At 55.0% G+C, this 26,974-nt stretch overlaps 2 protein-coding genes and 1 long non-coding RNA gene across 6 annotated transcripts; 2 read left to right on the forward strand and 1 right to left on the reverse strand.

Annotated features, from left to right (window-relative positions):
- Window positions 1-1,419: 1,419 nt before the first annotated feature.
- Dazap1 (DAZ associated protein 1) lies at window positions 1,420-22,785 on the forward strand. Of its 4 annotated transcripts, none has more exons than XM_055607669.1 (12): window positions 1,420-1,614; window positions 9,004-9,044; window positions 9,440-9,606; window positions 9,798-9,863; window positions 12,256-12,366; window positions 13,046-13,094; window positions 15,725-15,807; window positions 17,789-17,942; window positions 18,954-18,983; window positions 19,127-19,267; window positions 19,936-20,112; window positions 21,923-22,785. In XM_055607669.1, exons 1-12 carry the CDS (start codon window positions 1,586-1,588, stop codon window positions 22,093-22,095), a joined length of 1,221 nt encoding a protein of 406 aa, XP_055463644.1. In that variant the 5' UTR covers window positions 1,420-1,585; the 3' UTR covers window positions 22,096-22,785. The 4 variants fall into 4 exon arrangements, with proteins under 4 accessions (XP_055463644.1, XP_055463645.1, XP_055463646.1 ...); XM_055607670.1 differs by having other exon boundaries at window positions 12,259-12,366; XM_055607671.1 differs by having other exon boundaries at window positions 1,583-1,614; window positions 9,453-9,606.
- LOC129677077 (uncharacterized) lies at window positions 16,681-17,764 on the reverse strand. The gene is made up of 3 exons (XR_008720163.1): window positions 17,687-17,764; window positions 17,511-17,592; window positions 16,681-16,743 (listed from the first exon to the last, which is right to left on the reverse strand). It is a non-coding gene; the product is annotated as an uncharacterized LOC129677077 (long non-coding RNA).
- Window positions 22,786-23,767: 982 nt separating the features above from the next.
- LOC129677190 (transmembrane protein 258-like) lies at window positions 23,768-24,291 on the forward strand. Its single transcript, XM_055607862.1, has one exon. It carries the CDS (start codon window positions 24,006-24,008, stop codon window positions 24,255-24,257), a length of 252 nt encoding a protein of 83 aa, XP_055463837.1. The 5' UTR covers window positions 23,768-24,005; the 3' UTR covers window positions 24,258-24,291.
- Window positions 24,292-26,974: the final 2,683 nt, after the last annotated feature.

Consider the following 26,974-nt stretch of genomic DNA (forward strand, 5'->3'; position numbering starts at 1 on the left):
CTCCACTGCTCTGAGTGTTCTAATCCCAGCACTCCAGAGTCAGAGGCAGGGGAATCTCCGAATTCCAACCAGGGCTACTTAGGGAGATTCTGTTTCCAAACAAACACTTTTGGCCTGACTAGCAAGTAGTTTTTTCTTTGTCTTTGGTTTTTATGATCTGAGCTGCTGCAACCAGCACAGAAAGAAATTTGTTTATTTTGTTTTATTTATTGACACAGGGCCACACTATGCAGACCTGGTCCCAGGTTTTCCCCAAGTTCAAAGTACTGTTTGTTTTGTTTTGTTGTTTTTGTTTTGGTTTTTTGAGACAGAGATTCTCTGTGTAGCTTTGGCTGTCCTGAAACTTGCTCTGTAGACCAGGCTGGCTTTGAACTCAGAGATCTGCCTGCCTCTACCTCCTGAGGCTTGTGCCATCTCCACCCTGTTGTGAGGCATTTTTTGTTTGTATTTTGTTGTTGTTGTTGTTTGTTTGTTTGAGAAGAACTCATGTAGCATAGGCTGGCATCACTGTGTGGTCAACCCAGGATGACCTTGAACTCCCGGCCTTCTTCTCCAACCTCCTGAGTGCTGGGATGACAGGTTTGCACTGCTATGCCTGGTTTAGGTGGTGCAGGGCTGGAACCCAGGCCTTGTTCTGCCTGGACAGGTGCTCTACAAACTGAGCTATTACCCGTTTTATTTGTTTACTTATTTATTATGTTATTGCTGCTGCTGCTGTTAATGTTATATATATATACCTTTTTGAGACAGGGAACTCTCAATGAGAGAGGACGAGACAGATTATCCTAATGAGAAGATAGCCAGCAGACAATAGACAATAGTAAAATAGTTTGGCTGTCCATGTTAGTGGTACTGGGGGACAGTGGTTTAGTTATTTATTTATTTATAGCCAGCGAACTTGGTTAATTTTTACTTTGATCCCAATCGGGCCTTAACTGAATGACCTTGGACAGGTGAGTCAGCCTCTGTGACCCTCCGTATCATCTTCTGGGAAAAGGGAAAACCGGGAGATTGACAGTTCAGGGCATGAACATGCAGCCTGCGTTATACAACTGCCTCTGAGGTGCGACCCTGGACTTTATCCCTCGTAGGCTCCCACGCAAGACCGAGATTCGCGAGTGGGGAAAGGGGGGAACCCACATCTGCGCCTGCGCGCGGTATACACGCCCCGGAGAGCTGGGCGCCGCATGCACACGCACGCACGCACGTGGCTGCCTCCCTCCGCGCGCCTTCTGAAGACAGATAATGCAGGGGACTACATTTCCCAGAAGGCTTACACTCGATGGGGCGGAAGCGTGGTGCTCGGTTGGCCCTGCGGCGCCGGAGATGAGCCCTGCGTCCCTGCTCGTAAGCGGCCACGCACGCGCGGCGCGCCCCTGGCTCCGCCCCCGGAGGCCCCGTGCGGGAGCGCGCCGGGGCGTGCGCAGGGCGGCGGCGCGGCGGCACGGGGACGCGCAGCGACCGTTGGCGCGGAGGGAGGAGGTTCAGCGCCGCCGCCGTTGCGCAGATCCGGGCCGCGGCCGCGGGGAGGGACGAGCGGTGACCTTCCGGAGGAGCGGGGCGCAGCGGGCTGGGACGGGGCGCCATGAACAGCGCGGGCGCCGACGAGATCGGGTGAGGCCACGGGGTAGGACCAGGCCGGGAGCAAGGGAGGCTGGGGTGCCGGGCCGGCCGGGCCGGGACTTCACAGGAGAGCCGAGGTGCTGGGGGTCGCCCCAGAGATAGCCCCTGGGTGACTGAAAGGACCTCAGATGGCAACTCCCGAGTCAGAGAAGCGCTAAAGGATAGTTCACCGGCCAGGGGTATCCCAGAGGCTAACTCACTAGACTGAGGGACCCTGAAATAATCGAGGGTGTTGAGGACCCCCTAAGTGGATCCCTGGAGTCCGGAAGGCACTATAGGGTAATTAGGGGTGCTGAGAGACCTCCCACAGGAGATCCGAGGTGGTAGGGAGTCTCCAAAGATGGACCAGGGCCCTTGGGAACCCCGAATATTAGATAGGTGAAACTGAAGGTCTCTTAGGAATATAGATCAAAGAGACCTCATAGGATAGCTCTGGGGAGTGGGGCGTCCTAAAAGATAGATCACAGACCATGCAAACCTTGTAAGATAGACTAAGGGATGCTGAGAGATCCCAAAGGATACATAAAAGGTCAGTGATAATCCACCATAAATTGGGTTATAGGTGCTGAAGGTTCAGAGAGATGCTATGGAACAGCTCAGGGATCTGAGGGGTACCCAAAAATTTCACTTGGTTGCTGGGGTTACCTACATAGAACTGCCAGGATGAGGAGGACCACAGAAAACAGGTCAGGAGGTTGAGGGCTTCCTAAGTGGAGCTTGGGGCCAAGGGGTCTTCAGATGATAATTTTAGAGGTTGTGGAACTCTCCAAATGAGAGTTCAGGTGTTAGGGAGACCATCAAATAATACTTCACGAGACTGAGAGACACCAAAGGTTAGATCAGGTATTGGAGACACCCCCTAAGTGGAGCCTGAGGGGCAGGCTCACATAAAATTCAGGGAGCTTGGGAGCACCAAATAATAGACTAGTGGTCAGGGAGATCCCCCAAAAGAACTCAGGGTGCTGAGGGATTCTACACAGGAGCTAGGACTGAAGAGGACCCCCAAAGAATAGCTGGGGGTTAAGTGAATTGGGGAGGGGGTCAGGGAAACCCTATAGAATAGGGGACCGAGGGACCCTCCCAAAGGGTATATTTGGGTGTAAGGGACTCTAGGTTGAGCTATGGGGTCAGGGAGATACCAAAGGATAGTTGAGAGGAGGAGAGTTGAGAGGGCTGAGGGAACCCCAAAAGAGCCTTGGTTCTGTAAGAGACTATAAGCCATAGTTGTGGTTAAGGAAATAAGGGAACCTCTGAAAGAGGAGCTCAGGAGCTGGGGAGCTCATACAGGCTAGTTCAGGTGGCTAGAGGGACCTCCAACAGAAGTGACAGAATTTAGAAGAGCCCAGTGGATAGTTGGAACTCCAAAGGACAGCTGAGGAACTCGGGAGATGTGAAGGGCTAACTCGGGGGCCTGGGATACTCCAGAAGATAGTTGGCTGAACTGGGGGACACAAAAATTGAGTCAGGAGGTCCAGAAAGTAAGGAGTCAAAGAGAACTCTGTTTTTTGTTTGTTTTAGTTTTTTATAAATTATTTTTGTTATTTGTTTATAGGATAAATGAGAGGCTGGGGAGACTCCAAATGAGAGCTCAGTGGTCAGTCATGGAGACACCAAAAGACCACTCCATGAGCTTGGGATTCCAAAGTGAAGTTCAAGTGGGGAGGGAGATACCAAATGATAACTTGGGGGACTAGGGGACTCCAAAGAATAGGCTAAAGTATAGGGAGAAGCCTGGGGACTTCAGTAACTCCAAAGGGGGATTTAAAGCCAGAGAGACTCCAAAGGATAGCCCCAGGAGTTCTGGTGACCCCCAGAGGGGTTCTCCAGTGAGCTAAGGAGACTGTAAACAGTGTGTTAGGACTGACTATAAACAGTAGTTCAGGGGGCTGGGAAACCTGAAAGAGCAACACAGAAGCCAGGAAGACCACCCCTCAGACTGCTCATCTGGCCAGGGGACCCAGAGCAAGAACAAGCTTGAGGCCTGGGAGACCTTGAGGCCTGGTGGTGTGGTGTGGAGACTCACATAGGAGCCTGGTGTCAGGGAAACCCCGAACAATAGCTCAGAATACAAGGGACTCTGTACAGAGTGCTGGGAGACCAGGAAACAAAGCTGGAGGATTGTAGGGGCCACCAGAGAACTGTTTAGAGCTATGGAACCTTAGATGGGAGTCGGGGAGGTAACCAAGGAGTTAGAGGACTGGGGAGCCCCAGGTGAGGACTTTACTCTCTGTGATCAGTCAGAGCTTAAGGGGTCCAAACAAACTTGGAATTCCAAAGGGACCTAGTCAAGGAGCCTGGGCTTTGTTGGGACCCCAGTGGGACACTTTAGTTCTCCTGGTAGGCCTTGAATGCCCCTCCGTGCTGCTTTGTAAATATTCTGGCCTGGGGTGCTCTCAGTAGCATCCTGAGGTTCTCCCTTCAAGTGCAGCAACTTGACAGGTTGGTGTACATGGCCAGGCATGTTGGAGATTCACTTTCCTACCCACAATTGGTTGCACCTGGGCTGGGGACGGCGAGGCTCTCACACTGTACTGTCTCCCCCGCTGCATTATGGTTCCTTAGCAGATTTCCGCCTGTAGCGGAAGAGTCTGGCTGCTGCCCGGCAGACTTCCTGGGGCAGGGGGTGAACTGCCTGCTGTCCTCAGTGTTGGGTGTGCCCGGCACAGAGTACCCAGGCCTGGTGGGCGGGTTTTCTCATGAGGTCGGCATGGGGCGCACTTCCTGTGGATCTGCTCCAAGGACGGGGGCTGCTGTGCCTGAGGACTTGGCTGCCACCCGTGCGGGCGGCATGCCTGCGGCGTGCCCTGCATGTGTCGTGGGCTGTGGAGGACCACTGTGGGCCTGGCAGGCAGGTCACAAGGTTCTGGCTCTATCATCTCCTGCAGCCCTTCCCCATCACAGCATGGACCTCCAGGACACTCAGGTGCCATGCGCCCTTGCAGCCTCACAGGCCACTGGGTACTAGGAGTGTGTGCCTAGATTGGGCAGGACCTGGGACTCTGGGTCCCCGGGAGGCTACCCAAAGGGCAGGCTTTGTGCTTTACTTTGGTTTTGGTTTGGAGTTAGTTTCTTGGTGTAGTCTTGGCTATCCTGCAGTGTTCCATGTAAACCAGGCCAGCCTTGAGCCTACAGAGATCCACCTGCCTCTGCCTCCTGCATCTGGGATTAAAACTGTGTGCCCTACCACACCCAGCTTTTATTTACAAAGGGAGTGTTTCGTTTTGTTTTGTTTGTTTGTTTTCAAGACAGGGCTTCTCTGTGTAGCCCTGGCTGTCCTGGAGCTCTGTAGACCAGGCTGGCCTTGAACTAAGAGATCAACCTGCTTCTGCCTCCAAAGTGCTGGGATGGAAGCCGTGTGCCACCACTGCCCGGGAAATTGTTTTTGTTTTTAATCCTGGGAATGCACCCTAAAGTTGCAAATAGCAGATCCTCCATGTGTAGCAGTTGGGTTACTGAAAAAGCCAGCAGCTTTGCCCGTCACTAGTCTTATGGTTGTTTTCTTTTTTTTTTCTTTTTTTTTTTTCTAAGACATAACCCTTGATGGTCAGAAAGTTGTTACATAGACCAGGCTGGCCTTAGACTCAGGGACATCCACCTGCTCTGTCTCCTGAGTTCTGAGATTAAAGGTGTACCCCACTATGCCTGAAACTATTTTATTATGTATATATATAATTTTATATATGTATATAAAATATATATATAAAATGTTTGGTTTTTGAGGCAGGGTTTCTCTGTCTGCCCTGGCTGTCCTGGAACTCTCTCTGTAGACCAGTCTGGCCTGGAACTCAGACATCCACCTGTCTCTGCCTCCTGCGTGCTGGGATTGAAGGCGTGCATCACCATGTCCAGCCTGCATTTCAAAATTGTGTATGTGTGTTCACATGCCCATGCACCGTGATGCACACGGAGAAGTTGGAGGACAACTTGGAGGAGTTAATTCTGCATCCTGAATGTGGTTTTCTGTATTTGGGTGTTAAGTCAGCCATGCAGGAGGTTCGTGCGTGGCCCTGCTTGCTGGAGCTCTCACAGGTGGCCTGGGAGGTGGGAGGGCTATGCCTGCAAAGTCTGCCCTGCATGTCAGGCTCATGCCCTGTCTGGATACCCAGACTGGCTCCTGCAGTCTGTCTGGATGGCCCAGGCCACTCTGCACTCCAGCTCCCACAGGGAAGAGCTGGGGGACACGGTGGGGGGGAGTCCATCTGACAGCTGGCTTGCCGAGTGCTGTCACTGTCACCTGGAGAATGAAAGGCAGGTACAGCAGGCATCCTGGAGGCCAGGGCTTAACAAGAAGGCCTGGCTCCGAGTCCTTGGGCTCCTCTGCCGGATGAAGGTCCTGGCTATCTGGGGCCAGTGCAGGCTGTTTATGTGGATGCTGGGTAGCTCAGGCTGGGTTGAGTTTCTTCTTGCTGCCCCACTGGCAGACGGTGGAATGCAGTGACAGGCCTGTGAGAGAGGGGCTGAGCTCATCCTGTATGTTGTGCTTCACCTAGAGGCCCCACTGCTGAGTGTCCCTGCCCTGGGAACCAGCTGCCTGGCCCTGAGCCCTGGAGGACCTCCGCCCTCAGCCAGGGTGTTCTGCTGCAGACCAGCTGCAGTTGCTCGGAGACAGCTTATTGGAGGGTGTGGAGGAGGCAGGGAATGTGCTGGGGACCCTTTGCATGCGTCCTGGAGTACTTAGTGAAGATAAGTGTCCCCTCGGCCCTGGTGGCCTGCATGGTGCTGAGCGATGGGCCATGGTTCCACAGGTTCAGAAGACCCTGGCACGGGCAGCAGTTGGGAGTGCTCTGTTGTCAGCTCATTCGAAAGCCATGGCTGGGCTGCCTCTGGCCGGGGCCTTTGCTCCCTGGCTGCAGTCCAGGGGCTGCAGATGTTGTGCTGGAGGTGCCTATTGTGCGCCTAGCTGTGGCGTTGAGCTGGCCCCAAGAACTCTTGAGGATCCATTCCTCTCTGGAGACAGTCTCAGGGTTACAGGCATGAGCGGCCTTGGGAAGGAAGAGCAGGCACACTGGAGGCCATGGGTCTGTAACATGACTGTTTCCCTCCAGGGGCTGCCATTGTAGGGGTTGGGCTTGTGTTTGGGGCCTTGTGACAAGTGTGTGTGCATGGAGGACCAGCTGGGAGGGTAGGAGCACTATTGGAAGTAATAGAGATGAGGCCCCTCAGTGATATCCTTGCGCCACTTCAGGGAGCCAGCTAGGGGACAGGCAGTAGGGGCTGGCCCTGCTCAGCTCATTGAGGGCTGAGGTTCTGGTTCCTCCACTGCTCTGTGTGGACCATCAGGCTCATCCGGGGGGACCAGGATTGGCCCTGTGCAGTGTGCTTGCCGCCATGCGCTGCAAGAAGCCTGCCTTTAAGGGCTTCTTTCTGGCCTTCAGAGCCTGAAGGGAAGTGAGGGCTGCAGGTTCCGGGTTTAGCAGCAGGATGTGGGGTGCAGGCTGCCCGATTATGGCAGGGTGCCTGTAACTGAGTTCACCAGCTCCCCCTGGAGGCACCTTGATCTGTGCTGTCACCCATAGCCTGCCCCACAGAGCGGAGCAGCCTTCTCTTACCCTGAGTCTGCAGGTGCTGGCTTCGCCTTCCCTCCACACCCAGACTGGGTCTTAGAAGCAGGTTTCCTGGGGTTTGGTGCCTGGCCAACAGGCCCTCCCAAGGCTCTGGCTTTCATTTCTCCTTACTTATTTGAATACTTGCCGCTACCCCAAGCTTAATTATACTTGACCCTACCCCAGGCTTAGAGGTTGAGTCCAGCTACAAAGGAAGTGAAATTTGCATCCTAGAGCCTTCCAGAACCAATGTGAGCTTGGGCCTCTCTCACCTGATGGACTCTTCTGAGCCCGGCATAAACCCTCTGCACACAGGCAGGCCCCAAGTTCTGCTTTCCTCAGAGCCAGGGGTGAGCAGCTTCAGAAATGTCCCTATGGGCTCCATGGAGGCCTAGCCCACAGAATGGCATGTTACCTCAGACATGACTGAGAACAATAGACATACTAACACACAGCGCCTCGTGGACGCCTGAGCCTGCAGCACTTCAGGGTGTGGATGTGCTCTGCTGCCTCAAGCCAGGAAGAGATAGGGCCTCACCCCTGAATCCTAGGTGCCCCTTCCACGGCAGCTCTGCTGGTGAACCAGCTGGCTTTCCTCTTTTTTCTCCACACGCATGCCACGGCGCCAGGCACTGTCTTAGTACCCATGTCTGAAACTGCACTTGGGCCCAGAGGCTGGACCCATCTGACCGGTTCTTCTTCCTGTGCCTCCTGCTCTGTTAGGAAGCCCTGCTGCCAGCAGCTGGTGTTGTCACAGAGCTGAGCTTGCTGTATTTTGCTTTCAGTGGGCATCGCATTGTGCTCCCCAGGTTGTGGCTTTATGTAAATGAGGCCGGGCCCCAGGCCACCTGCACAGTTGCCTAGACTGGACCCTTTGCACAGATCTGGCTCCAGGAGGCCAGTGGGCTGGTAGCCTTGCCCTTAGCCCTGCCCGGCAGACTGGGCAGGGCACCTTTCCCGCAACTGAGAAGGGAGGGACTTGTGTGGCTACCCATGCTTGCCCGTGGCCAGCACTTCTGCCATGGGACTTTGTTTGGGGGCAGGTTGGACCACTTGCGTCTTGAAGCTTCTGGCTTGCATGTAGGTCCTGGCAGTAATGTGCCTGTTTGTACAGCGCCCTCTGGTTTGTAGCCTGGCACTTCTGCAAGGTGGGCAGGTTGTTTTTGTTTTTAATGTCCAGAGATGGATGGTGGTGCTGGCTCTGGGGACTCCTCTTGCTCAGGGACTTGCCCCAGGTATCGTGGCTAGGGTCGGCAAGCAGAAGCTCAGTGTGGTAGCTCTGGGGGCAGCCTACCCCAGCCTCCTGGGCCATGCCCCATGCCTCAGAGCTGGGGAGGGATTGAATGACTCCTGAGTCTCTGGTGCTTCTGGTGACATGGAGAATGCTTACTGCTGAGACCCAAGGGCCATTTGATACAACTGCTTCTCTTCACCTGGATGCAGCTGGCCTTGGAGATTGCGCCGTATGTTATGGGCCTCAGGATGACGGACCACTGCCCAGGCTTTGTTGCCCACTGTTGTCCAGCAGCTTTGTGGGGCCATGTCCTAGCTAGGGTCTTGTTCTAGTTGGCTGAGCATCACTTGGGCTTAGGCTGCAGCTGCCCTCCTGATGATTAGTATCTGCAGAGCCTGGGCAGTGTAGCCTGTCATGGGTGGCTCTGTTCCTGGCAGTATGGCTCTGGCAGGGTCACCTCTGTGGGAGCCCGGTCTTATCTATTCTCTGCTAGAAGCTTCTGTGTGCCCCACAGGCTGACTGAGCACATCCTCTTCCTGTGGGCCTGGTGTGGGCAGGACACTCCAAGGGTCAGCTGACCCTGCACTCTTCTTTTCCCTGCAGGAAGCTCTTCGTGGGTGGCCTGGACTGGAGTACCACTCAAGGTAGGAGCTGCGCTGTTGCCACCGTGGAGAAGCTTGGCTCTGGGGCCTGTGGGCCTAGCCCTACATTCCTGGGCAGAGCTTGCCCTAAAGTCGGCATGCCTGGGTGGTAGTGGTGCCCTTCTTCAGCCCTGCACTGTTCCCTGCAGCTAATGCAACCTTTCCAGCACAAGGCAGGGGTGGCTAGGCATGTGAGTTCTTCGTGGCCATCCCCTTGTACCCTGTGCCCTCTCTCAGCAGTTAGCTGCCAGGCACCTTGGGTGAAGCTGGCACGCTGCAAAGGCATGGTCTCTGTGTACATGCGTGCATGTGGTGTGTGCGTGCATACATGGGTGTGTGTGTATGGAGGCTATGCCTAAGCTAGGGACACGTGTGCTTTTGTTCCCGGCTCTGAGCAGAGACTCTGCGCAGCTACTTTTCCCAGTATGGCGAGGTTGTGGATTGTGTCATCATGAAAGATAAAACCACCAACCAGTCTCGAGGCTTTGGATTTGTCAAGTTTAAAGACCCCAATTGTGTGGGGACAGTGCTGGCCAGCAGACCACACACCCTAGATGGCCGGAATGTAAGTGACTTAATAGCCCTCCCTATCTTTGCCCACGTGTCTGAATTAGTTGGCTATTGAAGGTGGGGATGAGAGGGTGGAGCCTTGAGGCAACACGCCCTGGGGTATGATGGGTGCTTGCCACAGGAGCCAGTGCAACGCCCATGGCAGTGGGATAGCTTTCTGCTCACAGCTCTTGATATTTCCCACAGATCGACCCAAAGCCATGCACACCTCGGGGGATGCAGCCAGAGCGAACACGGCCCAAGGAAGGCTGGGTAAGGCTGGGCTGGGCACGGCACTTGTGTTATCCCAGAGGGTGGCTACCGTTCTCTCACTCTGCTCACTGACACAAGGGAAATGGGATTCTAGTGGATGCTGGAGCCCTTGAAAGCCAAGTACCTGTGTCTTAGGCTGGGTGCATAGTTTTTTACTAGTCCCACTTGGAGAAGACAGGGCGGCTTGTGCCCCTCAGCGGCAGGAGCCTAACGCCTGTCCAATCCCTCCAGGCTCGGGGTGAGTGGGGCCAGATGTGTTCCTGATACGGTGCTTGCTCCGCTCTGCACCTCAGCATTCTCTGCCTGGCAGTGGTTTATGCCTTGCTTCCACATCGGCTGAGGTGGTTGCTTGAGGGGGAGTCTGGGTTATACAATGTGCGGGGCGCCTGGGGTCTCTGCAAGCAGCTCATTTGTTTGTTGAGATGGTCTCGGCCTCTCAATGCTGGGACCTTAGGTGTTAGCTGCCATTCCCGAATTACTTTCAAATTTATTTGCATTTTTTCATGTGTAGGCATTTTCTTTGCATGTATGTTTGTGCACTGGTTGAGTGAATGATGCCCAAGGAGCTAGGAGATTGTCAGATTCCTTTGAACTGGAGTTGTAAGTCCCCAGTGTGGGTGCTCAGAATCAAACGCAGGTCCTCTGGAAGAGCCACCAGTACTCTTAAACGCTGAGCCTCCTCTCCAGCACTTTGCTATTAAAACATTGCTTCTGACAGGTGGGCTTTGAACCCAGGCTCAGTAACCTGGTGCTGGTTGATAGCCCTACCCCTTCTCTTTTAGGAAAGCCATTTTCCAGAAAAGTTGTAAGCCTAGCATAGCACCCAGCATGCTGCCTGAGAGCTGTTCTCGCAGCCCTCAGCGTGGGTGCCTCTGCTGTGGGCACCCTGGCACCAGCTGGCTCTGGCTGCTGGGGTTTTGCCCTGTAGGTCGCTCTCTTCGACTCTTCAGCATGGGCCAGCCTGGTGAGGCACACTGCACACGTGAGCTCCTGCCTGGGTGAGCCCACTGTTACTAGCACAGTTCTGCGCTCCCTTGCTGTCAAGTCTTACTGTGGAGCCCAGGCTGGCCTGGAACCCAGGGTCCTCCTGCCTTGATCTATGTATGCTGGGCTGACTGACAGGCCTGTGCAGCCACAGCCAGCCCAGCCCAGAAGTCGACTCTCTTAACCCAAAGCAGTTAGGACCGTGGGGATCGGGCGGTCCTCACACAAGGGACAGAGTGTTAGAGTGTTAGAGCTATGGGCAGGAGAGCAGCAATGGGGGAGAGCAGCGAGGCGACGCTTAGGTCCTCTTTGGCTGCTCCACTGCCAAAGCTTTTCCAGGTCCCCTATGTCCCCAAGTTCTCATTGCCAGCTGGTATTCCTGAGACTGCCTTTGTGTTTTTCTTTAACCTTGCCAAAATCCCCATCTGCACTGGGAATGTAGGCTATTGGCGTGTAGTTCCTAGGATGTGGAAGGCCCCAGGTTCGACCCAAGCCAAAAAAAAAAAAAAAAGAAAACGCAAAAGCCTGTCTTCACATTGCAGGCTCCTGGCTGGCCTGCGGCTCAGATCCGCCTGCTTCAGACATCGTGGGGTTGTTGTTACTGTCCAGTTTTTTTTATTCCGTTTATTAGTTTAGTGTGTTGACATGCAAATGCCAGAGTGTGCGGACATGTTAGAGGCCAATTTGGCCTTGGTTCTCCTTCTGTGATGTGTGTCTCAGGGCTCAGACTTGGATTAGCCTTGATGGTGAGCACCTGGACCCACTGGGCCACCCTGCCAGCCTATCAGTGCAGGCTTTTTGTTTGAGACAGGCTCTCAGGTGAGCACTGAAGCTATCCTGAGCTGTGGAAGCGCAGCCCATGCTCCCCTGCCCTGCTCACAGACCTTTCGCTCTTTGTGGTCCGAGGCCGAGTGTGTGGCGCCGAGAAAATGCCGCAGGCGCCTGTCCCCTGGTGTCCCAGGGTAGCATTGCAGTTTCCCGACATGGTCTGGCTTCAGGTGACTCAGGAGCTGTAAAAGCTGGGTGGCCACAGATGGGAATGAGAGGTGCATATCTTAGTACCAGCACTGGGGAGGAAGAGGCAGGCGGATCTTTTGATTTTAAGGTCAGTCTCATCGAGATGATGAGTTTCGGTGGACTAGAAGTGCATGGTGAGACCCGGCCTTCAAAAACAAAAACCAAACAAAGCCAGAACAAGGAAAGGCCACACGAGGGGCAGGGCATGTGGTTCATGTGTGTTGGCCCAGCACTGGAGAGCCCCAGGCAGCAGGATTGCCGTGAGCTGAGGGGCAGCGCGGCCTACGTAGCGAGGCTGTCTTGGCAGGAGCTGTAGAAGAGCGGGAAGGGTCGTGCGGTGGCCAGCCTGGGGGGGTCTGTCAGAAGTCGCTGACCCCTTCCTCCCTGACAGCAGAAAGGACCCAGGAGCGACAGCAGCAAATCCAACAAGATCTTTGTGGGGGGCATTCCCCACAACTGCGGCGAGACGGAGCTCAGGGAGTACTTCAAGAAGTTCGGAGTGGTGAGCTCTGCGGGCCCCCGTGGCCATTCCTACCTCAGCCCCTGGCATGCTCTTACCCCTGCTTCTCCCACCAGTGTTGCTTGGGGCCTTGGGGAGAGCAGGGCAGTGGGCAGTGAGGAGCTGGCCATGCTGGGGAGGTGTGCTGCCTCGTGGCCAGGCAGCTGGCCCTAGTTAGACCAGGTCCCTGAGCCCTGTGTCTCCTAGACACCTGGCTTTATGCTCACATAGGGTTCTGCTGTGGGAGCAGCTGGTCTCCTGGTTCGAGGTGTTTGTATTTTCCTTGTGCATCTCCCAGAGGCTGGAACTCCTGGGTGTGGCCTTGCCCCTGGGACAGGATGGAGCCCTTTGCTCACTGAGGGGTTTGAGTAGCTGGGTGGGGCATACAAGACAGCAGGGTCCTTAGCTGTTAGACATTGTGCTGGGTTGTGATCATGCATGGCAGCATCCTGGTGACCCTAGGGCGGTGTGTCTGTTTGGCAGGGTATAGCACAGGCCAGGGGGAGACTGCCTGGCATCTCCCAGACCTCACTCCTTCTGGGACATGGAACCAGGACACAGTTGCTGGTCTGCCTTAGCAAGCCTCTCATTTGGCTAGTGCCCTGGGACTGCCTGGAACCGGCTGCGTGGGTCTGTGGCACCTGCCTCCACAAAGCCTGCCTCATTCATCCTTTGTCCACAGGTCACCGAGGTGGTTATGATCTATGATGCAGAGAAGCAGCGGCCTCGAGGTAAGGGCTGAGCCCGTTCATCCTGACCCATGTCCTCCCCTCAGATGGCAAACTATCTCGCCCTAGACAGGCCAGGGTTGGATGCTGCACAGCCAGTGCCATTGGGCCACATGCCCAGACAGTCTCCATGCTTCCCACTCACATCACACATTGTTCTCGCCTCCCTGTGGGACAGTCTGACCGCTTGACATGAATATCAACACAGCTGTTTAAAGGTCTTCCGAAGCACAGACTCCTTCCCTTCATTCCAGTCGCCCGGATCTGCTGTGTGACCACGCCAGGCCAAGCAAGGCCCCTAGACTCCATCCATCCCCCAACTGCCTACACTCACTCCACGCTGGCCAGGAAGCAGACTCTCCAGACCTTCTTTTTGTTTGTCACCCACATTTGTGGTTGAGTCCATGTCGGGCCACAGTGCTCCACGCCACAGAACCCTCACCTCACATCACTCTTGCTACCGTCACCCTATCTGTCCCTCAGTCCACACGGCCATCATCCACATGTCCCGTCAGTGAAGGTGCTGCTCAGGTGCCCATGGTGCCACCACTCAGGAGCATAGTTTGCCATTTGAGCCTCCTCCACTTGTCCAGGACGCACTGCTCACTCGTGTGGTTTAGCTGTTAAGTCTTAGTCTTAATTACGGTAGACATACATGCTTAATGACGTACGTAGTGTCATAGAATACGGTACCGTTAAGTAAGCTGTCTCCTCTCTCTGTGATTGTCTGTGATTAACGATGTCTCTCTAGATCTCTCTCCAGGTGCTAAGTTAAGTCACACAGGTACAGGCCCGCCCGCAGTCAGAGGACGGAGCGGCTTTGCTCCCGTGGGGTGTAAACGAAGTTTCAGTGTGTTTGTCCCGCTGCTGCCTCTGACACAGCGTTGTAGACAGCCTGCCCCGGCTCCTCCCCCACGACCCACGGCCTCTTGCACTGTGCCTGGACCCAGCTAGCCCGGTGGCTTCAGACACTCCCGCCGTTTGAGAGAATGTCAACTTTTCACATGTCTTCATCACTATGTTGTGTTCCAAATGCCGCCTGACTTTGCGAAGCCTCGGTGTGCAGGACTCTGAGGGCAGCTCCTAGGTCCTCCCGTCCACGGCTGGCACAGCTGCCGCCGCCCTCCTGCCACCCGGCCTGGCCAGACCCAGCTAGTGTTGCTGACCCTTGCTGGAGGGGCAGCAGGAGCTGGGTCAAGAGCCTCGGGGCTGGCGTGTGGGCCTGTATCCCCTGGGGGCTTGGAAGTGTCCCAGTGGGTGGCAGATGGCAGCGGTTGAGTCAGCAGGGCCTCTACAGTACCTCCTGTCTTCTTGGCTTTACTGACTCCTTGAGGGTCTTGGTGGGTCTCAGCATCCCTTTCCCTTCCTGCTCTGTGTCTGCTGACTTGATAGCAGGCCATCTTGTCCCCCAGACCTCTTGATCCCTGAGCACCTGTCTGCAGTCTCCTTTACTGTCCTCTGTCCCTGGTCTTGTCTCTTCAGCCCCCAGCTCCTCTAGAAGTCACCTTTCCCGTCCATCTGCCTTCTCTCCTGCCCCGGCCCATCTGCATAGGGCAGCAGGGTCCCGAAGCCCCTGGCCTTCTCCGCGCCTCCCCCTACTCCCTCAGCTCCATTCTTCCAGCCTGCGTCTCTTTCCTGCCACGTCCTTTTAGGGTGACTTTTCTGGTTCAGCCCCAACACCCCATCTCATCAGCTTGTGTCCTGTCCCCAGGCCACTTCTTCCCAGCTCCCCTGTCACAGAGCTCAGGGCACCTTTGTCACATCCTTCCATCCCCACCGTAAAGTTCTCTTGGCGCCCTTCTGGGTGGTTCTGTCTTGAGCCCTCCCTTGCCCTTTGTCCCTGAGGTCTCTGGGCCTGAGCGCTTGAGGAGATGTTAGTGCTTGTTATGTCCTCAGTGGAGGCCAGAGGCCCTGTCCCTCCTGCCCCTAGTTGGGTGGCCGCGCTTGCCCCAGACCAACCAAACTTCGTTTATACTGCCACTTTCTTGTGTTTGGGAAATGCTAAATTTTTTTTCCTTTGAAGTTTTCTTTTTTTTTTCTTTTTCTTTTTTCCTTTTTTTTTTTTCTTTTTTTCTTTTTTCTTTTTTTTTTTTTTTTTTTTTTTGATGACACCATGCCTCTTGCTGTTGCTGCTGACAGCAGAATTTGACCTGCTGGAACCTGTTGTGGCCTGTATCTTTGTGTATTATCTGTATTTACCTATAGCGTATGTGCATAGAGGAGTAGGACTGTTAGCTATAGGACTCCGCGGGCTTAGCCAACAGTGTTGGGTAAGCCTGGCGAGGCACGATAGGAACTGCACTCGGTACCGCCTAGAACAGCGGGGGCTGCTGTCAGCACTAGCTGCGAAGCGAATTGCAAACCCCGGGGGAGAAGCTGGGTTTCAGAAGAGCCAGAGCACACCACACACACACCCTCCTCCCAGTCACCCTGATTCCCCGTGGCCACACACGCTCAGCCCGGAGAAGGGTGAACGTCACCGATTGTTCCCCCCCCCTTGACCCGGCCGTAGCGCCTCTGCACACAGGCTGTGTCTGAAGCCCAGCTCCACCCCGTGGCCGCCCTGATACTGTTCATCATCCTGTTTGTGTCACACGCCCTGCTACCTTGATTCACTCTTCGTCGTTGGCTAGGTTTTGGATTTATTACTTTCGAGGACGAACAATCAGTGGACCAGGCTGTCAACATGCATTTTCACGACATCATGGGCAAAAAAGTGTGTAGTTGTAGTTTTATTTTACCTTAAGACCAAGCCAAGCCTTAGGCAATGAGGGGTTTCACTGGAGAGTGGGGACTCCCAGCAGGACGTGAGGGGGCGCTGCCCCTGGATGGGGGGTGGGGTAGAGGGAGGGTCCTGGGAGGGGGCCCTTCAGTGAGACCCCAGTGTTGCCTCAGGCTCGGTTTCCATGACCACTCCTTCAGATGTGGCCCAGCCCCTTCTGTAACGGTGACATTAATGGGATGAGCAGGATCCTCCACCAGCCGAGGTCCAGCTCCAAACTGAGTGCACTGAAACATCCTGAAGGATTGGTTCTCTATCGGGTCACTTACTGTGAAACTCCGGGACCAGCCACATGCTCTGATAGCACTTAACCACGTGCAGTCAAGTGACCTTTGGTGTTCCGTCTTCATACTGTGTTGCTGCCAGAGTGGGCAGAGCAGACCCAGGGCCTCCCAAGATCCCAGGCCTCAGCTCTCTATGGCCGCATGCGCAGGGTTCCCATTTAGCCCTCAAGCCACCTTAGCATGCACGGTTGCCCTGGCTGTGTCGAGCCCCAGCCTTAAGACTAGCACCCTCCCCCACCCCACCTCTCCGGCCACTCCTGTGGCTGCCTGTGCTGGGCCCAAGTGCAGAAGGATGGGCGTCTCATGCTCTGGGACTGCAGCGACCCAGGCTATGGGCTTCATGCTCTTCTTCCTAGACAGAGCCCAGTGAGATGGGGCAGCCTTGTCCTGACACTTGCTGCGGCCTCGGTTGAAGCCAGCATGCAGACTGTAGGGCACAGTAGCTGCCAGCAGTTCAGAGGGTACTGTCTGTGTGTACTGTCAAGGGTCGCCCCCAGATCCCCTCCCCTAGAGACCCTAGCCTGCCCATTGCTCACCTTTACCGGTCACTGCAGCTCCTGGTGGGCTCCTGTGTGCGGAGCTCGGCCTGCATGGTGAGGAAACCCCAAACAGAGAAGCCACAGCCCAGGTTCCCCAAATCTTGGGCACAGACTGCTCTGTAAGCAGGACGAGTCCTCAGGGGCTGCAGGGGCTCGCTCTCTCCAAGCTGTCCCTGCTTTCACACTGCCCGGGCATTCAGCCTCTGCTTCCCACCAAGTTGCCACCACCGGGACAGCCCTCGGGCACTGGGGTGGGGTGGGGGTGGGGCTGTGCTTCTGCTGGGAAATGGGGAGGCCCGAGTGCTTAGCCCCTCTCTCAGGGCCCTACAGGAGCCTGTGTTCTGGGCCTAACCCTGGCTCCGCAGGCGGCCTGGGCAGGGCCTGCTGAGTTGTGCCCTCAGCAGAGAGGGAGGTTGTCCTTGCACCCTGGCCTAAGTAGGTCATGCACACCAGCTTCTGTTCGGGCCCTGTCTGCTGTCCCCTGTCCCCTGTCCCCTGCTGGGCCAGGGCTGGGCTGCTGCCAAACACAGTATGAAGGTTGCTTACTGATCCCAATGTCCATTTTATTGCATGTTTGTTGACTTTTTTGTTAGCTGTATTGTAAGGCTCTTACATCATTCCCTCTGACATGCCTTTGAGTTAACTGAGACTCTTTAAGCGTTAGCCTGGGGAAGGTAAGTCTTTATCTTCCACTAGACATTCTAAATAATTGAGTCAAAGCCAGCGTGTTTCTCAGGTATGCAGGGGGCGGCGGGTGGGCTCTGGGTGGAAGGAGACTGCCACCAGTCTAAAGAGGGTACCCTCGGTGCCCTACCTCGCCGTCTCCCGAGGGCTCTTGGCCTCCTGCTGCTTGCAGTGGGGGGGCACAAGGCGTCTTCCAGATGCAACTGTGGTACCTGAGAAACATTTTTTTATACAAAGAAATTAAAGAGCAAACTTTTTTAAAGAAAGAAACCTACTGGCCTAAGTAAGCTTATCTTAAGTACTCACTTTAAGTCGTAAGGTGTTAAGTGTAGTTGTAAGCCACCACGGGTGTCTGCAGGGCAGGGGCACCACCGCGGCTTCCCCCTAAAGTGCGCTTGGTTTGTTTAGGTGGAGGTTAAACGGGCCGAACCTCGGGACAGCAAAAACCAAGCAGCAGGCCAGCCAGGAGCCAGCCAGTGGGGCAGCCGCGTCGCGCCCAGTGCAGCCAACGGCTGGGCGGGCCAGCCCCCGCCCACGTGGCAGCAAGGATATGGCCCACAAGGTAAGGCTGGGCCCCGCTGAGACAGGCATGGTTTGGCCCCGCTAGGGCGTCCCGGAGGTGGTGGCTACCTCCCTGCTCCTCAGTGCTGGGGCAAGCACCCCCGCAGAAGCGCTGGTCCTTGAGCCAGGCTGCAAGAAGCTCCAGGGCTGGGTGAGAGGCAGCTCTTGAGTTGTCCCTGGAAGACCATGTGATGTCACTGCCTCTGCCTAGTCCCTGGCTGGCAACAGTGAACATAGGAGCTTGGCAGTGGCTGCCCAGGAGAGCCAATCCGCAGGTGGCCCCTCCTACTTTCTAGAATTTTCCTGTTTGACCTAAGTAGAGCATGAAAGTTAGTTTCCTTCAGTGCTGGAGGTGCGCCGAGGTCACAGGCTGCATTGAAGCCGACTGCTGACACCGCAGCCAGAGGGACAGTTCCTTCTTTACCTTTCTCCTAGAGACAGCGTCACTGTGGTGCCCAGTGACGCTGGGCACTTTCTAGCCCTCCTGCCTCAGTCTCAGGGCCACGCTGACAAGCCTGCACCACCCACCACCGTCTATGCGGGCAGGGCAGGCTTCTCGGCCACCCTGAGTCCTGGTGGCCCTCCATGGACCTCCGTCCCCTCTGCTGGGTGTGCGGCCACCCAGTGCCTGTTGACTGAGGGGCGGGGCTCTTCCTTCAAGCTGCCTCAGCAAGAATTGGATCGCTGTATCTGGGTGCTGAACCCCAAGGGACCCTGTCAGTGCGCTGGGGCTTGGCACGCCCCTTCCTGTAGTGTTCACCGTGTTCTGACAAAAGCCACTCGGCTCTGGCTCCCGGGACACCCTGGCAGAGCAGCGGTGGGCACTCACGTGGCCTGCTCTGTGAGCAGCAGAGAGCTGTGGGCCTGTTGCTTGGCTCCTCTCCTTTTTCTTGGGCCACGGACAGCCCTTAAGACTCTTGAGAAACTAGTGCATATGCCTAGGAAGTTGTGGCAACACCAAAAGAAGTCACTCTGACAGACTGACCGGCACCTTCTCTTGTTTTCTGTCTAGGAATGTGGGTGCCAGCAGGACAGGCCATTGGTGAGTCAAGAGTGAAAGTGGGCCAAGTGCACGCTGCTATGCTGTGGGCATGGGGTTACTAGAGTTGGGAGGACACCGTGGATTGGACCTGGGTCGGGCTGTGCCAGGGGCCTTACCCTGCCCTTACCCCCTCTATGTTGCAGGTGGCTACGGCCCACCCCCTGCGGGCAGAGGAGCCCCGCCCCCGCCCCCACCCTTCACCTCCTACATTGTATCCACACCGCCTGGAGGCTTCCCCCCACCGCAGGGCTTCCCACAGGGCTATGGTGCCCCACCACAGTTCAGTGAGTGCCACCCCAGTGGGACAGACCCCATGTCAACTGTCATCCTATCCTGCTGGGTCTGCAGTGACTGTGTGCCCGCGCTCATCCCCCAGGGCTGAGGGTTCATGGGACGTTCTTGGGTCATTGGGCTGTGCTGCTTTAGGCTTAGGCCAGTGATGGCTAGGCACCAGGCAGTTTGTGTGTGCTAGAGCTCTGGGAAGGAGCTGGCCCAGGACACCCCACTGTTACTCCCAGTGGGGCAGATGCTGATAAGGCCTGTAGCCGGTACTGCCCAAGGCAGAGCAGCTGACTTAGGTTCAGAGCACTTGCCTGTCTCACCTGGACCTCGAGGACACAGCCGGCTCAGGTGGCTGACCTTCTAAACAGTCTGATCAGTGGTCAGTGGTGGCTCTCTCCTTCTGGTGCTGGGGTGGAGGCCAGGGCCTGCTGGGGCTAGGCAGGCATTCAGCAAGTAGCTGCCCTGGCCCTAGGAGTTGCTAGCTGTGGCTTCCAGGTTTAGACCTAGAATTCCTGGCCGTGTACATTGCTGCCTGGTGCTGTGGTCTGGGCCGTCCTGAGCGGCCCGCCTCGTCCCAGCCGCTGTGGTGCCTGGTACAGTGTGTCTGCTGGACACCGCATGGACTGTGCCGCTGCTGCCAGCTCTTCATCCTGTTCTTCTGTCCCTGCAGGTTTTGGCTACGGGCCTCCGCCCCCACCCCCTGACCAGTTCGCCCCTCCAGGGGTCCCTCCTCCACCTGCCACCCCAGGGGCTGCCCCGTTGGCCTTCCCGCCACCTCCATCTCAGGCTGCCCCCGACATGAGCAAACCCCCAACAGCCCAGCCGGACTTCCCCTATGGTCAATATGGTAAGTGGCTGTGGCCAGCTGCTCCCGAACAGGCAGGAGCAGGAGAGGTCACCAGACTGGATTCTGGGCTGCCGTGCTCCATTTGATGTCCCTGTGGGGCGGCCAGCTCCCAGAGGTCCTGTTGAGCCTTAATGAAGGCTCTCTACCTTTCACCACTGTCTTCTGGGGGAGTCCCTCTGTGGTGTAGCCAGAGGCTAGGACAGGCAGTCTCTGGTGTGTGGGCAGAGCTGGGTGGGCTCTTGTGACTGCTGTGTGTGCTGGCTGCCTGGGAGCTTCTGCCTGCCTCCTGCCATTGTGGAGCCAGTGCCAAGGCCAGCCTTGGTCAGGTGGGGGGAGTGGCCAGTCTCTGCCCTGCACCAGGGCCTCTTCATGTTTGATTTGGGCTGCTGTGGAAGGCTGCTCCCACCCCTGCCCCAGCCTGGCTCCGCACCCTGCTGCAGGAACCCTCGCCTCACCAGGCTTCTGCACCGGGTTTGAATCCTCTCACACGTGCTGGGCACATGTCCCTCTGACTGACATTCTCAGTCTTCTTTTTTTTTTTTTTTTTTTAAGCTTTCTGTTTAGTGTGTGTACATACACAGTCCATGGCAGGTGAGGGTAGCCCGAGGGCACCTCAGTGCGCATCAGCCTGCCGGCCAGGAAGCGCTCCGCACCGTCTTGCCAACCCCTCCTTTTTGTGACTTGTAGAAAGAGGCTCACTCTCAGCTCACTCTGTAGCACAGGCTTGGACTCTAAATGAGGTCCTTCTGCCTCAGCTTCCCGAAGGGCGTTGGTGACTTCTGTGCTCCACCACACCCAGGTTGGTTTTGTTGCTGGCTAGTCTTGAGCTCACAGACCTCCACCAGCCTCTGCCTCCCCAGAGCTGGAACTGACAGTGTGTACCTCCACGCCTGCTCCTGTTTTATTTTGTTCTCGTAGAATGAATGAAATTTTCTTTGTAAAAATTATTTTATGTCCTGTGTACCTGGGTGAGTGTGTGCGCACGCAAGAGCCCTCTGAAGCCAGAGGGGACCTCAGGTCCTCTGAAAACTGCAGTTCCGGGCCCCCGTGAGCTGCTTGTGTGGTGCTGGGACCTGAAGCCGCCGGGGTCCTCCGAGAGAGCAGGCCGTGCTCTGCCCGGCGGACTCACTCCTCCAGCCCGTGTCACCCATGACTGTAGCGTGTGGGTGCTCACATGGCCCGCTCACCTGGCGCTGATGTCTGAGCCCTGGGAAGCCCTGCTGCTGTACTGTGGCTGTGGGCTGTGTCTTTGTGGCTGCTGCAGCTCTGAGCTTCGCCCCTGGGGAGTTGCCTTCTCCCTGAGTCTGGGGACATGCTTTCATGCACCTGTGGTGGGTAGGTGCGGCCTCTCTACCTCTTTATTCCCTGGAGTACAAGCCAACCACAAACCCACGCCATAGCCCAGGTCCACGTGTGCTGGTGCTCTGGCTGGGGTGTCCTGCCAGGCTCGTGCTGCCCACTGGCCAGGCAGGCAGGAGGTGGTGTCAGTTGACTGCCCTTCACAAAGCTTCCCCCTGACAGATTGATTGGCAGTGTCTTGTTCAGGGATGCTGGGCTTAGCTGAAAGGGTTATTGGGAAGTTAGGTTGAGCTGCCCTGTGGGACTGAGTGCTCTGGAGCTTCCCAGTCCTGCTTCGGGCGTGGGGTGCACGGGGCAGCGAGACAGGACGCCAGGGTGACTGTGACTCCACAGACCCCACCCGAACGCCAGCCCTTTCCCTGGGGACAAGAGCAGGCGGGGAGGCCCTGGCAGAAGCCTGGGGCAGGCCGGCGTCCCCAACCCCCCCGCTGAGCAGCCTCTCTCCCGGCAGGTTACGGGCAGGACTTGAGCGGCTTTGGCCAAGGCTTCTCGGACCCCAGCCAGCAGCCTCCCTCCTACGGGGGCCCCTCGGTGCCGGGCTCGGGGGGTCCCCCCGCTGGTGGCAGCGGCTTCGGACGCGGGCAGAACCACAACGTGCAGGGCTTCCACCCCTACCGGCGCTAGCCAGGGGGATGGGCCAGGGCAGGATTCGGGACTGGTGAACTCGTGACAATCACACACAAAATAAACGACCACTCGACCTGGGGGGGGGGAGTGGAGGCCGCGTCTGGACTGAGGTTTTAAATATATTTCTTTTCTCTGACCCATCAGCACAATAAAACACGTCACTGGTTCAACAACAGGGTTTAAAAAACGCCTTCAGCTTTAATTCAGAATTTCAGGTTTCTTTTTCTTTCTTTCTTTCTTTCTTTTTTTTTCTTTTCTTTTTGAGATTATTTTCCTGAGCCTTTTGTTTTACCGTATATTGTAAACTTTTATGTTAAAGAAAAAATATACATTTACAAATTGTGAGATTTTTAAGAGAAATTTTCTACGATGTATACTGGCTTATTTTTTAATTTAAAGCAGGGTTTGGGTGTGGGGAGAGGGGACCCTGGCTCCCGCCGGTGTGGGCTGGGGCTTGGGCAGAGACTACTGCGTGCATTTGGTTTTTTTGTTCATTCCTTGCTTTGAGTGGCTCGTGTGGCTGAGGGTGCCACAGGGCCCCTGGCCCAGGTGGCAGTGCTGAAGTCACGGGTAGCCTGGGCCCACACAGGTGACAGGCAAGGCCTTGCTGGAGGCCCCTCAGCAGGGCTCAGGTTCCCATTGGCCAGTTTGACCCGGTTTGAATAAAGCAGCGTGTTTGGATCAGAACTTGAGTGCTGTCTGCTGTGTCTGTGACTCCGGCCTGTCTCCCTCTGTCCTTCCCTGTGTGCTTGGGAGGGGCCCATAAGTACCAGATTGCCAGGACCTGTCCCGTTGGATGGAAGTGGGGTGTGCCCTCAGCAGGCAGGAGACAGCACTGGGCACTCAGAGTCCAGCTCTGGCTTTAAAGTGTCTCCACACAGGTATACTTAATACTTATGCGCACTTACTTTGATGTGAGGAGGCTTACATTTGCCAGGGTCCAAGGCCGGCCTCAGGCTGCTTCTTCCACTGGATTACTCCACCCATCAGCTGTGCGAGAAGTGCCTTAATGCATGAGCCTGTGCGCAGGTGCTGGTCTGCCCCCATGTTCCGTGCGCGTGCAGTGCTGTCCCCACAGCCACCAGAAGGTGTTGATTCCCGCCATCGAGGTGCTGGGAATTGGCCTCGGGTCCTCTGGAAGAGCAGCTGGTGCTCTTTTCTTTTTATCGATTGTGAATCTCACATGGCTCCTCAGCCCTGCTCATCTATTCCATATCCGCCCGCTAGTCTTGCAACCTCCCCCCAAAAGAAAACAAAAATAAAATAAAAATGAGGGCTGGAGACATGGCTCAGAGATTTAAGAGCACTGCCTGTTCTTCCAGAGGTCCTGAGTTTAATTCCCAGCAACCGAATGGTGGCTCACAGCCATCTATAGTGAGATCTGCTGCCCTCTTCTGGCCTGCAGACAAACAGGAAGGCAGAAAGCTGTATAAATAATCTTTTTAAAAAAATGAATACCCAAGGGGGCTGGGGAGATGGCTCAGCGGTTAAGAGCACTGGCTATTCTTCCAAAGGTCATGAGTTCAATTCCCCAGCAACCACATGGTGGCTCACAGCCATCTAGAATGAGATCTGGTGCCCTCTTCTGGTGTGCAGGTGTACATGCAAGCACACATTGTATACATAATAAATCTAAAAAAAAAAAAAAAAAAAATGAATACCCAAAAAAACAAAAACCAATCTTGCCCTGAAAGCTACTATGTGTCCCAGTGTGCACCCTGTTGCCCAGACAGCTTTACCTGCAAATGTTGGTTGCAGTGAGTCATGGGTCTGGTTCAAGACCTGTGGCTTCTACATCAATACTGGAGCCTCACTGGGTGCTCCTAACTGCTCAGCCATCTCTCCACACTTTTAAACGTGCCTTTAAAAAGTGTTAGCAGGCCGGTGGCGGACCGGTGGTTTATCCCATGCGGGGCAAAATGGAGCTCGAGGCCATGAGTAGGTATACCAGCCCGGTGAACCCAGCTGTCTTCCCACACCTGACGGTGGTACTTCTGGCCATCGGCATGTTCTTTGCCGCCTGCTTCTTCGTTTATGAGGTCACCTCCACCAAGCACACACGAGACATTTACAAAGAGCTCCTCATCTCCTTGGTAGCCTCACTCTTCATGGTCTTTGGAGTCCTCTTCCTACTGCTCTGGGTTGGCATATATGTATAAGTCTCCAAGGGTACCCACCAGGCAACCCAGCAAGTCCCTGCTTTTGTAAATTAATTTTTTACCATTGCTACACGTGCCCCACCTGCTGCTGTTTACAATAAAGGCAGATGACAGTTAAAAAAAAACTTAGCAGGCATGGATGCTCACACCTGTAATTCCAGCACTTGGAAGGCAGAAGTGGGTGGAGCTCTGTGAGTTCAAAGCCACCCTGGGCTGCATTGTTAGATCCTGACTCAGAAATAAAAAATTAAAAAAGGCTTAAGGCTGTAGAGGTGCCAGTTAGGAGCATGTGTCCCTCAGAGGACCCGGGTTCTGTTCAAGCACCTGCGTGGGAAGTTCCCATGGAGTGTGCTGCCTTCTGCACAGATGGGGTGCACAGATGTGTTAGCAGACAAAACACAAACGTAAAAACTGGCTCACTAGAGCATTTTTCCTTCAGTTCAAGGTCAGCCTTGGCCACATAAGTTTGCCAGGGCGACTTGAGACCCGCCCAAGTCTAAACAAACAAACCTGTCAGCATCAGCAAGACCACGGAAGTGGGGTGTCTCAGCCACAGCTCGGAAAGGCCGACACACACCTCTAGATGGAACATGCATACGGGCAGCAGCCAACCAGGGCCTCACCCGGGGTGTGCAAAGCCTGAGGAGGGCCTTCCCACTCAGCCATGCCTGCCAAGTTGCTTGAGGAGGCAAAGACAACTGGAGCTCTGAATTTGGGGCCAGCCTGGTCTACATGGACCTTGCCCTCCCCAAATAAAATAAATAAATAAATAAAAATGGTGGGGAAGGACAGCTGGAAAAGACTTTTTTTTTTTTTTTTTTTAACTGTATAGCCCAGGCTGACCTCAAACTCGCAATCCTCCTGCCTCTGCCTCCTTCAGCAAATCCTACCGGTATGCGCCACCACAATTGGCAAGACTACTGTCTTAGCTCCAGCTCCAGGTGTCTAATGTCCCTGCCCCAAATGCCAGCATTCATGTGCACTGACCCATATATATACACAGCCCTATTAAGGTTATTAAACATTCTAAGAAAGACCCTGCCTCAGAATAGTCAGGTTGGGGCCAAGGACACTTGGAAGCAGCCTTTCATCTGAGCCACACTCAGATGTGTTCTTATCAAAGTCCCTGTACCCAGGCTGCCGTTTCATATCCCTGCGTGTTCCGCACACCGGCAGGTTTCTTTGTTCTAGTGTTCTGCCCCTCATGGATCCTATGTTAAATTGTAGTGTTTTTGTTTTGTTTTTTAAGATTTATTATTTATACAGTGTTCTGCCTGCATGTGTGCCTATAGATCGGAAGAGGGCGCCAGATCTCACTATAGATGGTTGTGAGCCAGCATCTGGTTGCCAGGAATTAAAAATCAGCCTTTGCAAGAGCAGCCAGTGGTCTCAACCTCTGAGCCATCTCTCCAGCCCTAAACTGTGGATTAAGTTTTTCTCACACATGCATTTGTGTGGCCTTCCCCTACACACGTGGGTGTCTGTGTTTGAGTGTGTGTGAGGCAGCTCGGGGTCTCGGCAGCTTTCACCTTACTGAATGAGGCAAGCTCTGGTTTGTCTCTTGGTTTTTCCAGACAGGGTTTCTCTATGTAGCCCTGGCTGACTCCTCAGAACTCCCTCTGTAGACCAAGCTGTCCTCAGACTCGGAGATCCGCCTGCCTCTGCTGAATCCTGACATAATAGGTGTTTGTCTGTCTTGTTTTTAAGACAAAGCTTCATAGTTGGGCAGTAGTGGCACACTCCTTTGAACCCAGCACTCGGGAGGCAGAAGCAGACTGATCTCAGAGTTCAAAGCCAGCCTGGTCTACAGAGTGAGTTCCAGGACAGCCAAGGCTACAGAGAGAAGCCCTGTCTGAAAAAAAAACAAAACACCACGAACGGCTTACTTTAGTTAGCCCAGGAACACAGCAATTGTGCTTCGACCTCCCGGATGATGAAAAGCATTTTTTCCTCTTTAACGTGAATGGCTGTTTTGCCTGCATTCGTGTCCGTGCATTATGCCTGTGTCCCTTGCTCTCAGAGAGCCTCATACCCTAGACCTGAGTTACGGATGGTTATCGGTTACGTGGGTGCTGGCTTCTGGTGGAACAACAATTGCTCTCAAAGCCGAGCCATCTCCACAGCACCCACCCCCCCATTTTTAACTTAGAGCTAAGTTTTCGAGAAGCCCAGGCTGACCTTGTGCCTGGATCGCGGGGACCTCAGATAACCACCAAGGAGCCAATTCCGATGCAAGCCCACTTTGAGGGTCGATGTATTCGAGCTGGGGCAGGGCCTCAACAACCATCACGGACGCAGCAGGTCAGGGTTGAGAACACCGAGCTCCAGATCAGCAGGGTTTTTATTGGGGTTACAGCAAGGTTTGGGGAAATTCTAGCTTGTTGGTTCTATGATTGATTGACAATAGAACCCGATTGACTGTGACCAGGAGCCCAACCATAATTGTTTTACTCAACCTGTTGTAAAGAACACCTGGGCAGTCTGCGTGTATTTATTGTTTAGCCATCGCTGGGGGTGACGGTTAAATATTGTCAGAGGTGAGTGGTCGAAGCACATTTTTGTGGGGTTTTCCCCCTTTTTGAAACTGGAGTTCATGCCCAGGTCATTTCCCCTTAAAATGGAATTTCTTTTTCAGAATCCAGGCTGCACAGGCCTCACAGCCTCTGGTTCCGTGCAGCAAGGATGAGCTGCAGCCTCAGCTCTTGTCTCCTGTGTAG

Source organism: Psammomys obesus, unplaced genomic scaffold, assembly GCF_907164565.1.
Source record: "Psammomys obesus unplaced genomic scaffold, mPsaObe1.curated_primary_1811, whole genome shotgun sequence".
NCBI classification, from domain to species: domain Eukaryota; kingdom Metazoa; phylum Chordata; class Mammalia; order Rodentia; family Muridae; genus Psammomys; species Psammomys obesus.

Bases quoted from the DNA above. Each gene is read 5' to 3' on its own strand.
- Dazap1 (XM_055607669.1), top strand. From the start codon at position 1,586: ATGAACAGCGCGGGCGCCGACGAGATCGG. The intron at 9,607-9,797 runs GTAAGTGACTTA...TATTTCCCACAG, and splicing joins ACACCCTAGATGGCCGGAAT to ATCGACCCAAAGCCATGCAC. The intron at 19,268-19,935 runs GTGAGTGCCACC...CTGTCCCTGCAG, and splicing joins TGGTGCCCCACCACAGTTCA to GTTTTGGCTACGGGCCTCCG.
- LOC129677190 (XM_055607862.1), top strand. From the start codon at position 24,006: ATGCGGGGCAAAATGGAGCTCGAGGCCATGAGTAGGTATACCAGCCCG.